The sequence below is a fragment of the Condylura cristata genome, unplaced genomic scaffold (genome assembly GCF_000260355.1).
Source record: "Condylura cristata isolate star-nosed mole 26May11 unplaced genomic scaffold, ConCri1.0 scaffold00001, whole genome shotgun sequence".
Taxonomy (NCBI): domain Eukaryota; kingdom Metazoa; phylum Chordata; class Mammalia; order Eulipotyphla; family Talpidae; genus Condylura; species Condylura cristata.
Window position 1 is genome coordinate 27921049 of NW_004567102.1, and position 14422 is coordinate 27935470.

Consider the following 14422-nt stretch of genomic DNA (forward strand, 5'->3'; position numbering starts at 1 on the left):
TATATATATATATATATAGAGAGAGAGAGAGAGAGAGAGAGAGAGAGAGAGAGAGAGAATTGAGTCAAATACACAGGAATAATTTGTTGAATAAGTAAATATCCCACAACTGTTTTTTTTTTAAATAACTGAACTTTGTTACAGTCGCTATAAAAAGTTTTATATTTTATCACCGATTCCAGTTGTTGCTTTCAGAATAATCAAAAGGTTGTATTTACCTATAGTTTTTGTAAGCTAATAGGACATTATTGCATTAATCATGTGGCCCTAAATTGCTAAATCAATTGGTGATATTCTTTTACTAATTCTTCCAATGAATTGGTCACTGGAAGATGATTTATCAGACATTCTATCACCTTTCCAACCAATAATATTAGACAAAAAAATGTGTTTGCCCATCCATGTAATCATTGTGAGATGCAGAGAAACACGCACTGATATTGCACATCTTCAAAAACAGCCACCCCAACCCCAGCGGCTCTCACGAGAGTGATGGCAAATCCTTTCAAAGAGCCGCAGAGACTGTTTCTGCATCCTATTTCTCCTCTGGCTTCTGACTGGCCTCACCCTGCTACTTCATTGGAGTTACTTTTCTCAAAATCAGCGACCTTTCTGAAGTCAAGCACCGGCATTACCTCCATGGCTTTCCCTTACTTCAATTCTGAAGGGCAATCAATACATCAATGTGTTCTGTTCTTGAAACACTTTCGTCTGCATTTTGTACTGTTCCATCCACCTGTACTTTAAAAGATCCTTTGTAGAATTCTTAACATCTTGAGTTTCTTTCTCATGAGTTTCTAATCATGGAAATATCCCAGGCCTCATTTCGGTTACTCTTTTTTATCTGTGTCTAAATTTAGTGCTGTGGCTTTTAATTGTTTGCCGACGCGCCCTGTCTGCATGTGCACCTGTCTGCCTGCCCGTCTCTGGCCCCACGTGGCCTTGGTGGCCCTGTCTCATTAGCACACTTCCCACTTTACCCTCCACAATGTCATTCAGGAAACCCCTCAAAAATCCAAAAGCACACATAACTTTTACCACTGATGACAAGTTCCTCCCCCTTTTCGTTAAATGCCACTAGCATTCCAAGAGTTATCCTAACTACCTGAAAGTGAGTATTTTTTTTTTAGTAATGCATATAGTTAATAAGGAAGTACTCTCTCCCACTTCAAAAACAGAATCAAAGCCCACCCTCTGATTTCCTACACAGACCTAAACCACTATTTATCTCCTCTTACATTGGAAAGTAACCTTCCAATAATTCTCTGTTTACATTTCTACTTCCTCCAACTCATTCTCCACACAATAGCTGGAGCGATCCTTCAACAATGTAAAATAGATCACAACCCTGTCCTGGGTCTTCTCTTCAAACTCAGTGAAAAATCTGGCTGTTTCCCATCAGGTCCAACCCCACAGGTTATTCACACTCTTCCACTCCACCTTCTCTCTCTCCTACTCACTTCAACCTTCCAGGCTGCTAACAGGCCACAGCAAGTAAACACTCATCAGAGTCGCATACTCATTCTTCTACCTGAATCACCCTTCCTTCAATTGTGTGCATGTCTGGCTACTTCTTTACATTCTCACATGTAGTCATTCCTGCCCAGTAACCGGAAGTAAGTATCCCTGTGCTGAGACAGTCTCTTCTGCTTTATATTTTTTCATAATACTCAAACCATTATCTAAAGTTACTGTGTTAATTTATGTTTTACTGGTATGTGCTGACCCTGTTCTGGTAAAGCTCCATCACTTAAAGCAATACCTATTAGATTATATCTGCTTGGAGAGTAGTGGTGTTTACAGAATGTATGAAAAAAGTAAGTTGGGGGTGGGGGAGATGTCTCCAAAAATAACATGTCTCTAAATATAAATTGAAAGAATTCTTACATAAATATAACATGTTTTGGGTCTTACTAGCGTTTCATGTGTTTGTGAATATTGAACATTAAAATATGCTAGTTTTCTAATCCTTCTGTTCTTTGAAGAACACTTAGGACATTCAGATCACAGGTTTCAATTTGTAATTTGATTGTAAACTTCATGACTTTATTAGTTTTTCTTCAATAGTTATAAATAATTCAGAAGCGGTATTCTGACTACACATGGTATTTTCTAATATTTTGTTTTTTGATACATGATCTGAAAATACTACATGTAACATGTATGCTATAATTTCAGCACATGTATAGAGAAATACTAATAGCTTGTGCATTTGCATATGAATACAATATATGTTTTTTAATTTATTTTCCTTTGAGGTGGCATTGGTTCACTGGCTATAATTTGGGAAAATAAGTTCACAATTCTTCAGATTTATTTTACCACCCCACTTCCACTAGCCAAGCTCTGGGCTGTTGTGCCCCTCACTCCTCTGTGCCCAGCCTGGCTTCCTCCTGCAGTTGTCTCTGGTTTGCATTCATATACCTAGCATTTATTTTGCTTTCATTTATGTGCTTTTTTAGGTTTTTCAAAAGAACTTCTAAGCCTATATAATACTGTATACATGAAAATATCTGCATTAGTACATTATTGTTCTATATGTAAAATGAATAAGATCAGATTTTGTGTTGATCACAAACCAAGAGTCAGAACCAGGTTTCCAATCCTGTCAGCTGCTAGTGTGATACTAAGCAAGTCATTATCAGCACTAGAATGTCCACTCCGTTTGGGTAGTATTCTTATCTGTTGTGTACATTGCTGTTGTGTATCAGTAACATCTAAAAAATGCTGGGTCCACTGTACGTGTTGATCAGGCATTTTTGTATGAATTACACTTCTCCAAATGTATATTTTCCACAACTGTAAAATAACAAAATAATGTTCCAAGTCTTGCATTTCAGAAAACATGAGATCACTTATGAATTAAAATAAGACAAATTTATAGTTGGAACTGTTTATTTTACTTTTACTTGAACTTTTAAAAAAATGTTTAGGCTCTTTATATTGAATATTTATGAATAAGACAGGACCTTAGAATAAGACAGGATATCAGCCCATGTCTGCCATTTCAAGAAGGACTAAAACAATAATTTTTAAATTTAAAATGTGGGATTCAAATTGACATCAAGTAGGTATAAAAACACATCAATGATCAACCCTTAGCTGATGTTTTTCAAAATGAGAGTGTACTTTGGGAACTACTAAGATTCAAAACTGCTGTGAAAATTCAGGGACCTCCTGTATATCTTATATATACCCTTCCTTAAAACTATTAATTTTTAATTTTTTTTAAATTTTCATTCACTAAACAAATATTTAATGAATGACAGCCATGTGAAGCCTGTTAATATATGTAAGCAAAATGAGGTGTTAGCAGCCAAGCCTCACCATCACCTGGACTGCCAGGTGTGCGATCTGCCTACTCTAAAGACAGAAGTCAGCATCATCATTGAGAAGACTGGAGAGGAAACCGGGAAACAAGACAAGGGCCTCTCCTGACTGCCATTACTCACACTTTTCTCACTATAATCACCTGGATGAAGACCACAGTCCCATCGTTGGTGTGATTTCCCTGTTCCTTCATGACGTCTGTCCTTACCTCATGCTGTTATTGAATGAAATGCGGACTTCTTTTTAAAAAATATTGTTGTTCTATCCATGTCACAGTCTAACCCCCTTATCCTTCCTAACTTTTTTCCATACTTACTACCAACACATTGTATATTTGTTGGTTTAGTCACTGCCTTTCTTGAATATACATACACACTAAAATACAAGCTCTATAATAACAGGAAGTGTGTCACTCATCACTGCATCTCATGAACCAAGAACAGTGTTGGCACACAGTAGGTGTTCAGTAAACATTTGTTGATGGATGGATGGATGGATGGATGGGTGAATGGATGGATGGGTGACAAATTGAATGAAAAAGTATTCTAACTTAAATCTCCTTAATGCTGAGAATCTGAACTGTTTCTTCCCTAGTTTACAGTATTACCTCTCCATTTAAGTTTACAGTTTGCTCTCATTTTTCTAGCTACTGCCTTCATTATTTTTAATGATAATTTGATATTCCACCCAGGCTTTATTGTCTCAAGCTGCTTTGGGTAAATACTTGTCATAATAACCTTGAAGGTGTACTTGGTCCAATATGCTTTGTCCCTGCCCCTCCAATGAAATCTAGTCAGTGTATATGCAAGATGAAATGATGCTCAACCATGGTGACTTCATGAACTACATCTAAGAAGGAGGTACAATATATAATAAATGAATACCAAAATATAACTGACACTGAGAATGGTCCACTGAAGTCTTTGCCTTCAGTGAGTAAGCAGATTCTACTTAACACTGAGAATGGTCCACTGAAGTCTTTGCCTTCAGTGAGTAAGCAGATTCTACAATGAGAAGTCAAGTCAGCAAGACAGGGACCAAATTGGAAAAAATGAGACTCCCTAAGCCTTAGGTGGGAAAATAGGTATCTCCATATGAAAGTGGGTAGCAGTATAAATTACTACAATAGCTAAGGCAACTTAAAGATAGCTATTCGCATTAAATGAATTTCTACCCTTTATCTAGCATTTTAACTTCAGAAATTTATCCTATAAAAACTCTCCTTTCACAACTGGAAATACCCCAGGTATTCATTAATAAGACATTTAGTTATGTTACTGCATAACCAAATAGTGTAATAATGCTCTCATTGAGAAGAATATAGATGTGTTTGAATTATGTAACATTAAATGTTAAGAGAAAATTCCACAATCCTACCTATGATGCAATCCCATTATCAAGTTTATAACACTGTTGTAGATATTGGGAATAACTAAGTGGAAAATTTACATTTCTCTCCCTTTCTAAATTAAACTCTAATTTGGAAAACAACTGACCAAAAGTCTAATGACATGTGAACCAGTGCTGTGCAACAAAATATAGCATAGCAAGTAGCTAAAGAGTAATAAGGACTAGAGAAAATTAGTTGATAACTTTAAAGCTAGAACCTGAATAAAGTGAGGGAGTGAAACAAGAAAATCAGAAGGGACAGAGAGTAAGGAAAAAGACCTTGAGCATCATACTTGCAAGTGTGGCTGGAGAGCAGTGATCATGTGAGGCATGGGGTGGGGGGTGGGACCTAAGAGGTGTCCAGCATCAAGCAATAGGACATATTATGGGCCATTATGACAGCTTTGGGTTTTCTTACGATTTTAATGATAAAGCACAAAGATCTTGAGCACAGGAGTAACATTTAGGTTTCTTTATTTGTAAAGAATTCCCTGTGGCTCTTATGTAGACAGTATTCAATATTGAGTCTATATAGTACAAATAATTACTCTCTGTAGTACAATCAATTACATCATTTATTAGACAACTTACCAAAGTTTGCAGTGACCAAAATGACACGGAAAAAGTGTTGTCTTCCATGTGGCTTATCTAGCAGTGTTTTTAGGTACCTGATTTCAGACGTTTAATGAAGATTGAAAAAAAATGTATGTTTTATGCACGTCTATTTAGAAATAGATATATGTAATTTATGTATATAGTTATATACATGGGTCGTTGTTCATATATTATGAATGGGTATTAATGTGATATAATATGAAAAACATAAACCCAAAAATGCAAACAGAATATGTAGGTATAAAAAGCATGGTAGACATTAAAATTTTAATAGCTTGTCTAATTTGAGATTGCTCAGTCTTATAAACAAATATGTTAGAATTTCATCTTCATACTATGACTGAAATTCTGGCTTGTGCATGTCATAGGGGTTCATGAAAGTTGTTCTTAAGAGTTTATCAAGAAAAATGATCAGGGTGTATAAGTCATAATGCAAATCTAGACACTTCCCAGATAGCCAGTCAGAAGTAATGCAAAGGCAGTAAAAACTTGGAATTTTGGTAATTCTGTTCTACTTGCATGGGTAACCTATATGCCCTATCAAATGACATCATGTATGTTATTAAAGTGTTGTAAAAATCCTTAAGTAAGATATTACTGTTTATGAAGATTATTGATCCATGGCAATAGCAAACCTATGCTATTTTTTATTCTTGATTCCAAGTGCATCTTCTCCTTTAAAGAAGGTGATCCATCTTTCTAGGTCTGTTCACATTTGGAGAATTCCAGTTTAAGAAAAACCTATGAGATTGTTCAGCATTATCTTTCCACATGCTGTTTTTTCCATCAAAGCTGATAATAGTCAGCAGCTATAATAAGTGTTCATTCTGGTTCCTTGGGAACTATGACAGTGTCCACTTTCCACTGCTACCCTTTTTGGCCAAAGCACACTTTCAGCAAAAAGTTTTAACTAGATTATTCACACATTCTTCCTTGTTAAAACTTTAATTATATGCTTATTAACTACTGTCTTTGCAGAGTCAATCAGTACCTGGGGAGACTGTCTAAAGATAACTTAGTAGTTATTTTAACTCTCTCCTATCAGAGTCGGGCCATAAGAAGTTAAAAAGTACCATACAGAGAAGCACAGAAACAGGAATGGCAGCTGAAATGAGGAAGATGGTAAGGCAGCCAAGTCGGGAGTCTACTGACGGCAGCATCAACAGCTACAGCTCTGAGGGAAAGTAAGTGGTGTCCCCACACCTGTGTGTCTTTAGGGCCAGAGACCTGTGGGCCTTAATGAAATAGCAAAGCAATTGTGTTTATAGCTGTTTTAGATAATCATTCTGTTTTATTTATTCAACTCCTGTGAACACAGCGGGATCTTTTAGGGTACGCACATGGTGAGCTGAGACCTTTCAAAGGGATGAAGAAATGCTAGGATAACATGCCTAATCTGATTTCCATCATCTGGAAAACTCAGGATTGCCCTTTTTTTTTTTTAATTTATTGTAGATATGCCATCATTAATGGATTCTTTCATAGGGAAAAATCAGTCTGACCTTGCCACCAAAAATCCCAGTTAAACATTTATACATGAGGAGCTATAATAATTTCCATTTCCATGTTCTTCAATCTGTTCTGAGCCCTAAGTTTTAAAAGGCTAACACTCTCATGGCAGCAAATTAAATTAATTTTGGAAATTATATCACTATTTGTTTTGTTTTATTTGTTTTTTTTTTTTTTTACCATTTTGTGTAGATTCTGTACAGCACTTGTATTTTTCTGTGTTTGAGTATTTCTCTGGTAAAACTGATTGCTTAATGAGGTGATAGACCTTGCAAATAAGTGATTTTTAATGTGTTGTGAGTTACTCAAGGATTTACCATCAACCAATTTTTATAGTTATATGTTTACCCCCACTCAGATCTTATATTTACCAATCTAATTTTGATAATTTCTTTTCTTTTTTTAGCATTTTCTTATTTGATCAAAAGTAATACAGAATTGTGCCATTTGAGTGTTCATAAGCTTTCACATTCCTGAAGCTACTATGCCCATTTATTTGATCAGATTATTGTTCTGCATGCTCCCAGCAAAATCCAGATAAGAACAGAAATCAGCAGTCATGAAAGTTATGTAGATAAACTTGCTGACAAAATACCAAGATACAATAAAGCAGTGTGCAAATGAAATACTGGAGACATTATTCTCCAATATGGAAGCTAACAAAATCAAATAATATTTGTCTCCACTGTGGATAAGCCACCCAACTTCTCACAGATTTATTTTCATAGTCAGTGTATAGGATCTGTGTACCCTAGATCCCTTGATTGTAAGGAAATAACGTGTATGAAAGGACACTGAAAGTAAAGGAAATTGACTTATCTTGAAAAGTACAAAAAGTATACAAACCACATAATGTAACAAGCATGACTGTTGCTACCCAGGATACACAAAAAGGCCACAGCTTCTAATGAAGCTGCCAGCTATGAATTTTAGATAGTAAAAGACATGCTGACCAATTTATTTCCTCTTGGACTAACTAAAATCTCATAAAAATAGAAATTTAATTCATCTGAAAATGAATAAATTAACCATTTTCACTTATAAATAGTTTTTGTTAAGTTATAATATTGATTCAGAATATTATTGACCATTTTTTTCAAATTTAGCACTAATGCTACTTTATATCCATGGACAATTATTTATGTAAAGTTCATGATATAAAAACTTGCATCTTATATTTTATGTCAGTGACATGATCTGTTTATTGAGGATTCTATTTGAAAGTACCTATAAAACTTGGTATATTAAAATCCATCACTGAGCCCTAAGGGTTATAGAAGCCTTGATGTCGTGGTGGGTGTCATGTGGTCACTTACTTATGAAGAAGTGTGAGCTTTCCTGAACAGGTATGTGAAGAGCTATGACCTCTGAGTCATATACAGTGTTAAATAACAATTACAAAGCTATAGGCGGATATAGGAGGTATAATTTCCACTGGCGGAAATGAAAAAGTTCAGGCCTTTCCTCAGTGAGTGCGTTGGATCATATGCTTTACCCAGAGAAATGCAAAGAACAACCTTTTTATTTAATTATCTAAGCATTAGTTACGGTTCATGAACAAAACAATCAGATGGAAATTAGTAAAAAGAATATTAGGAGATGTAATGTTCCGTTTGGTCCCTTTGCTAACAGCCTAATATTCCCTGGAGTGCGACTAGGAGCAGACAGTCAATTCAGTGATTTTCTTGATGGACTGGGACCAGCCCAACTTGTTGGCCGACAGACCCTTGCCACCCCTGCAATGGGTAAGAATCTTTTTATCCCAGGAAAATTGATGTTTCAAGGTTGACAAGGTATTTAAAGCAGCATAATAGTAATACAAGTGAGAATATATTTTAGCTAGCTTGCTGCTGGTTTCAAGTGACTATTTTAATTTCTAATTAATTTTTCTAGCTTGAAATAGTCCTCAAAATGAATAAAGTTAATTATGAATCTTTGAATTATCAGAAAACCCTGTCAAGAGAGTCAACAATACATTCAAATATAGGGTAAAGTATTATTTCACAAGGAGGAAAATAGGTTGACTATTCAATAAAGAATGTAGGTACAAATGTTCAACTATGTGAAAAATCTTAATAAAATTATCTCCCTACTTCACAACTTACAAAAATAATGTTTTATATTCAATTGTGAAAATATATGTTTCTTTAAAAGAAATGAATTGGGCCTCCCCTGGTGGTGCAGTGTTTTCCACGTAGCACTGCAAGCTGGCCACAGTCGCTTCAGTACAAGTTCAATCCCTGGCTCTGGAGGTGACCGACATGGTGTGGTAGACCTCTCCTGACATGCCCGCTGCTCCCCTTAGCAGTCATTAATCTGCCTGTTTTGCTCCCCACTCTGTCTCTGGTGAAGCCTCTCACTGCCCCTGCACCTCTGTCTTGTACCCCAGTTCTGTATGAATAAATCTTTTTTTTAAAAAAAGACACAAATTAGATTTAGTAAAAAAGAAGAGCTGTGCAAAAAAATGAGAATAATATTCATTTCACTAATTGTTACATAATTATAATAATATGAATATTAATATTGAAAGGATGAAATAACAGAAAATGTCAAGTATTTGGTTGGGGAAGACAGTGAGAGAGATTGAATGTAGTGTTTAAGAAGTCTTACATAACTAGATGACATAGAGCATAAACATTCTTATTAAAATCATTTAGATACTTTGGCATTGTCATTTTAAGTGATTTGCAAACTAATGTGTACTCTCATAAGATGAATTACAAAAGAGAAACATTCTTAAACCTTATTTGGAGATGGGAAAGGAAAGTGTGGTCAGAGCTCACATTAGATCATAATTCTGAATCTGTTACAGGACTTTTTTTTTATTCACAAATTTCTGTGAATATTTATCTTTTTCTTGACATTTGCTTGCAGGTGATATACAAATTGGAATGGAAGATAAAAAGGGCCAATTAGAAGTTGAAGTTATTAGAGCACGAAGCCTCACACAAAAACCTGGTTCCAAATCTACACCCGGTAAGGAATGGTGTTACTGAGCTTGTACAAGAGAGCATTGCATAAGCAAACACCTCAAAACTTTGCTGTATTTAAATTTTATATGCTGTGTTTTCCATGTTTTTTGACTATATCAGAATGGATCTGATTTTTCCTTGCAAGTTTATTCAGTCAAACAGTATTATGAAGTATTTTATATTAAGAAAAATCTAGTTACAATTATTTCTTAGTTGTGTACATTTACAAATGTAAGAAAAATAATTGGTTCTGTTCACAAGGGGGAAAAAACTTTAAGCTTGAAAATATAAAGCTGAATTGAAATCTCAGCCATACCCAAGTAAGTCAAAGCCTTTTTATGGCTTTATGAATCTTTACATGAAATGAGGAACATGATGGTAATGTATTGATACTATGATTTTAAGAAATAGAATGTATGGAGTGCTAGAAATTTCCAGTGATTTAAATGGTAACAGAGAAACTTTAAACACGTTTTCTGATTCTCTAATAAAATCAGTTTAACTTAAAGGACTGACTTCTTCAATGTTAATGTTACCTTTGTTCAGCTCCATATGTCAAAGTATATCTTTTGGAAAATGGGGCCTGTATAGCCAAGAAGAAGACAAGGATTGCAAGAAAAACCCTTGATCCTTTATATCAGCAGTCCCTGGTTTTTGACGAAAGTCCACAGGGTAAAGTTCTTCAGGTCAGTAAGAGCTTGACTTTTTACATTGTAAGATCTGCATTTTTGGCATGAACATAGGGAAAGGCAGGAAAGCATGAAGGCAATAAAATTCAGTAAAGAAAAACATAGTATATATCCCAAGTAGAAAAGAAATCAGATGATTAATTTGTAGAACAAATAATGTATCATGTTAAAATATCTGTTGGTTCTAGGGGAAACCAAATTTTATTTTCTCTCTCTGTTCTTTTCTTCTTCCTCTTCATCCTCTCCTTCTTTTGTTCAGTTTCCCATTCCTACTCTCTTCTCAGTAGATTCTAGATGGTAGTAGGTAGGTAGACAGACAGACATATATAGTCAAATGATGCTAGTAATTCTTTATTGAGCATTCATCTCTATTCTGGACATGAAATACAAAGAGGAAGAAAAGAAAGGAAAAGCAGGCAGGGTCCAGTAAATGTGGAGTACTGGTTGCATGTCAGATGCACTGTTCGATGCTGACCACATTGTGTGGTAGAATATATGCCATAGATACCATTGTTTTCATTTTAAAGATTATGTCTGAGGATCACAGAAATTAGGTGATTTGGAAAATTTTCAGTAATTGGAAAGAGAGGATCTACCACCCTTGTCTGTATAAGACAGGTGAATGAAGTCAATCAAGAACCTTTACAGTAGATGACTAAGGATTGGAAATAGAACTAGAAATAAGTATAATGGAACATTTGTACTACATTAACAGGAGTTGACCCAGATTGTGGTCTTTGTTGGTGAGCTCACTGACCTATTAATCATCTGATCAAAGCCTCAGAAAGTGTCAACTTATTTTTTAACCTACACTTTCACTTTCATGTTAATATAGAATAAATTTAATGAATAACCTTCTTTATATATACTCTATCATATACATTCTCCTTTATAGATTGAGTTGGCTTATTTTACCTTTCTGACTTGTGCAAATTTTATTTTTTTTATCTCTATGCACATTACTTATTAAATAGCATTGGCTATTTAATACTAAATACTAAAGAAAGTATTGACTATGTATATCTAAACAAATACATATTTATCTGTTAAGCTTAATTCATGTAGATTATACCCCTCATTGAAAAAGGAATAATTGGTTGCATTACATCAAATCTAAAAACTACCATGGTGTCTCTTTGGGCCCTTTGATGTTAGTATCTTCTTACCCAGTCCTTCTCCATGGTGTTAGTTATATTCCTTTCCTTTCCCTCATTGATGGGTCAGCCTTTACAGAATAGTTGCTCACAACTCTTCAAATGTGAAAGAGCAAGATCAAGTTGTATTGCATTTCTGTCTCTGCAGGTGATTGTCTGGGGCGACTATGGTAGAATGGACCATAAATGCTTTATGGGTGTGGCTCAAATCTTGTTAGAAGAACTTGATCTGTCAAGTATGGTAATCGGATGGTACAAATTGTTCCCACCATCTTCACTGGTGGACCCCACACTCACACCCCTAACCCGCCGGGCTTCCCAATCATCTCTGGAAAGTTCAACTGGTCCTCCCTGCATTCGATCATAGTGAACTCATATCAGAGTCATTCCAATAAAACTCTACCATTCAGGATAATAATCTGAACCAGATATTTCATGATCAAAAGCATTGTTGGAGACAATCAACTTGTGTTTTGCCTGTAGTAGTTTTTCAATACTATGTCCCAATTGTTGTTTAAAACCTGGCTTCATATGACAGAACAAGGCAATCTATCAAATCAGTTAAGAATTGATGTGCTAGTGAGAGTCACTGATGCTTCTAACAAGTAGAAAAAGAGGAAACTTCAGATCCACACACCCCAAATTGAACAAACTGGAAGCTCTCACTCTGTGAAAAGTTGTGTTTTACACATTTCTGCACGAACCACAAACAGTGTTATTTCCCTGATGTTTGAGTTTTGTTCTTTATTTTGTTTATGTGTGTGTTGTTTGTTGGGTTTTGGTTCTGAAGTCTTCTGTTGTGTTTTGGTTTTCACTGGATTTGTCATCCCCACTTGTTATGGGCTGTGACATGACAGGCCTCATGATGCTTACAGAGACCCTTCCTTTCTTTTTCCAAAAGCACCAAAAAAGGGCTGAAGCAGTCTCTGTAGCATCTTCCCTAAGTGTTCAGCTGGACAGGATGAGGCCACTGAAGGGTTCCACTGGCTTTCATGTTATAATTCTTCAAAGTCTTATGTGTGGAAACCCAGAAGACAAAAAATTAAATTCCAAAACAATCATAGAATTACTTTTTTTAATGAAGAGCATATCTGTTCACATTCTAGAAACTTCATTTATGTTTTCCATTGTTTTGCATGGAAGACTTTTAAAGAAATCAATCTGCAACTAATGCTGGGAACTAAAACTAACCGCGTAATTGTTCTTTGGAAGCACTCCTTGCAATCTTTTCTTCCTGATATCCCAAAAAAAGTATATGCTCATGTGTATAAACCATACTTTTGACTTCCCAAAATGGTGACTAGAAATGGATTTGAGCCTAAGACACTTTCAGCTATGCCCAGGCTTCTCAGCCATGTCTCAGTGTAGACACACCCATTGCCCTGGAAAGAGCATGGTATGAGCTGTTCAATATTCCACTGGGAATTCCAGTTGAAATATTCTGCACTAGACTAATGTTTTTATCAAATTTTAGTTACATTTCTTTGAGACTGATGCAAGCACAAAGCTTGATTTTTTTAATGCAAAGTACCTTACTTTTTTGGGAGGGGGGCATAAAATCAAATTTCAATTTGCATTTTCTTCATTTGGTTTTTTTCTTGGCCTTGAATTTCCCTTGTGACATCCTGTAAAAGTGCTCCAACCTGCAGACTCTGCAGGTGCATCAATATGTCCTCTCTCCTTTTATGAATCATTCAACTTTTGTGATTACACAAATAGAGCAGCATGACTGGGAACTGTTCAAAGCTGCATGCACGTTTTGTAAAAAAAAAATAAATAAAATTGAAAAAGAAAAGAAACAAAAGGTTATTTAATAATGTATGTTAGTTCCACATAGGCCAGCTTGTATGTTGCATGTACTTGTACAGTTTGCTCGTTAATTATTATACTGAAATAACCAAGAAATCTAAGCCATCCATTTTTGTTATAGACATTTTGCAGGTTTAGCTAGACTCAGTCTGTGAGTCTGGGGTGAAATGTCTATAGATGGACTTTATTTTTTACCCTCTGGAAAACGTGATGTAGTATGGACCAAATTCCTTCTAATAAATATTTTGGTGTAGATCCCTCCTGTGGGGCTGTCACACGTAGACACTGTGCACACACTAGGTTTTAATCCATAGACATACTGCCTGCACCAAGTGAATTATTTATTATTATTTACACATGCCAGAATTATCTGCCCATCCTTCTGTAGGGCACAGACTGACCACTGCTCGCCTTGCTGAGCAGGAAGAGCTGAAGCATTGGTGCACTTCTACTAGATTCCGTTCTGTCTTAGTGGCCAACGATCAACTAATTATAATTGGGTAGTATCTTTCTATTTTGACCACTTGTCTTAACACTCCCCTGTGCTTTTAAATGAACTTCCAACTCATGTATGTAAACATGTTTAATAAAATTTACTTTTCATGTCAGTCAGTAGCCATCTGTGTTCTATGTTTGCCAGATATCCATTGTGGGTCCTGTGGTGCGAAATGGGAGCTGATTGTGGGGAGGGGAGGCTGGGACTTGTCTGCTGCGGGCATTTGACTTGACTTGTCACTGCACTATATATGTCTTAATCTATGACCGAAAGGGTATATTGCATCACATACAAGTTTTCACTTTGTCAGCCTGTCTAAGTGAGCACATGACTATACTTCTGAAAAGTGGCATTATTAAAAACAATAAATCTCAGTAAGAATCAAATGGAAGGTGGTTTTTCTGCTGCTGTTTGAGTGTGCTAATAAAGGAGACAACTCTACTGTCCAATTGCGAAATC

At 35.7% G+C, this 14422-nt stretch overlaps 1 protein-coding gene across 15 annotated transcripts in view; it reads left to right on the plus strand.

The window, feature by feature from the left end:
- Positions 1 to 14075, plus strand: part of RIMS1 (regulating synaptic membrane exocytosis 1) — a 418725-nt gene extending 404650 nt beyond the window's left edge. For all 15 annotated transcript variants that reach the window (XM_012721799.1, XM_012721804.1, XM_012721818.1 and 12 more), the window contains 5 exons: positions 6380 to 6518; positions 8476 to 8588; positions 9718 to 9819; positions 10362 to 10501; positions 11807 to 14075. In XM_012721799.1, coding sequence (XP_012577253.1) covers positions 6380 to 6518; positions 8476 to 8588; positions 9718 to 9819; positions 10362 to 10501; positions 11807 to 12025 — 713 coding nt within the window. In that variant the 3' untranslated portion in view covers positions 12026 to 14075. The remainder of the gene's footprint in view (positions 1 to 6379; positions 6519 to 8475; positions 8589 to 9717; positions 9820 to 10361; positions 10502 to 11806) is intronic.
- The last annotated feature ends 347 nt before the right edge of the window (positions 14076 to 14422 follow it).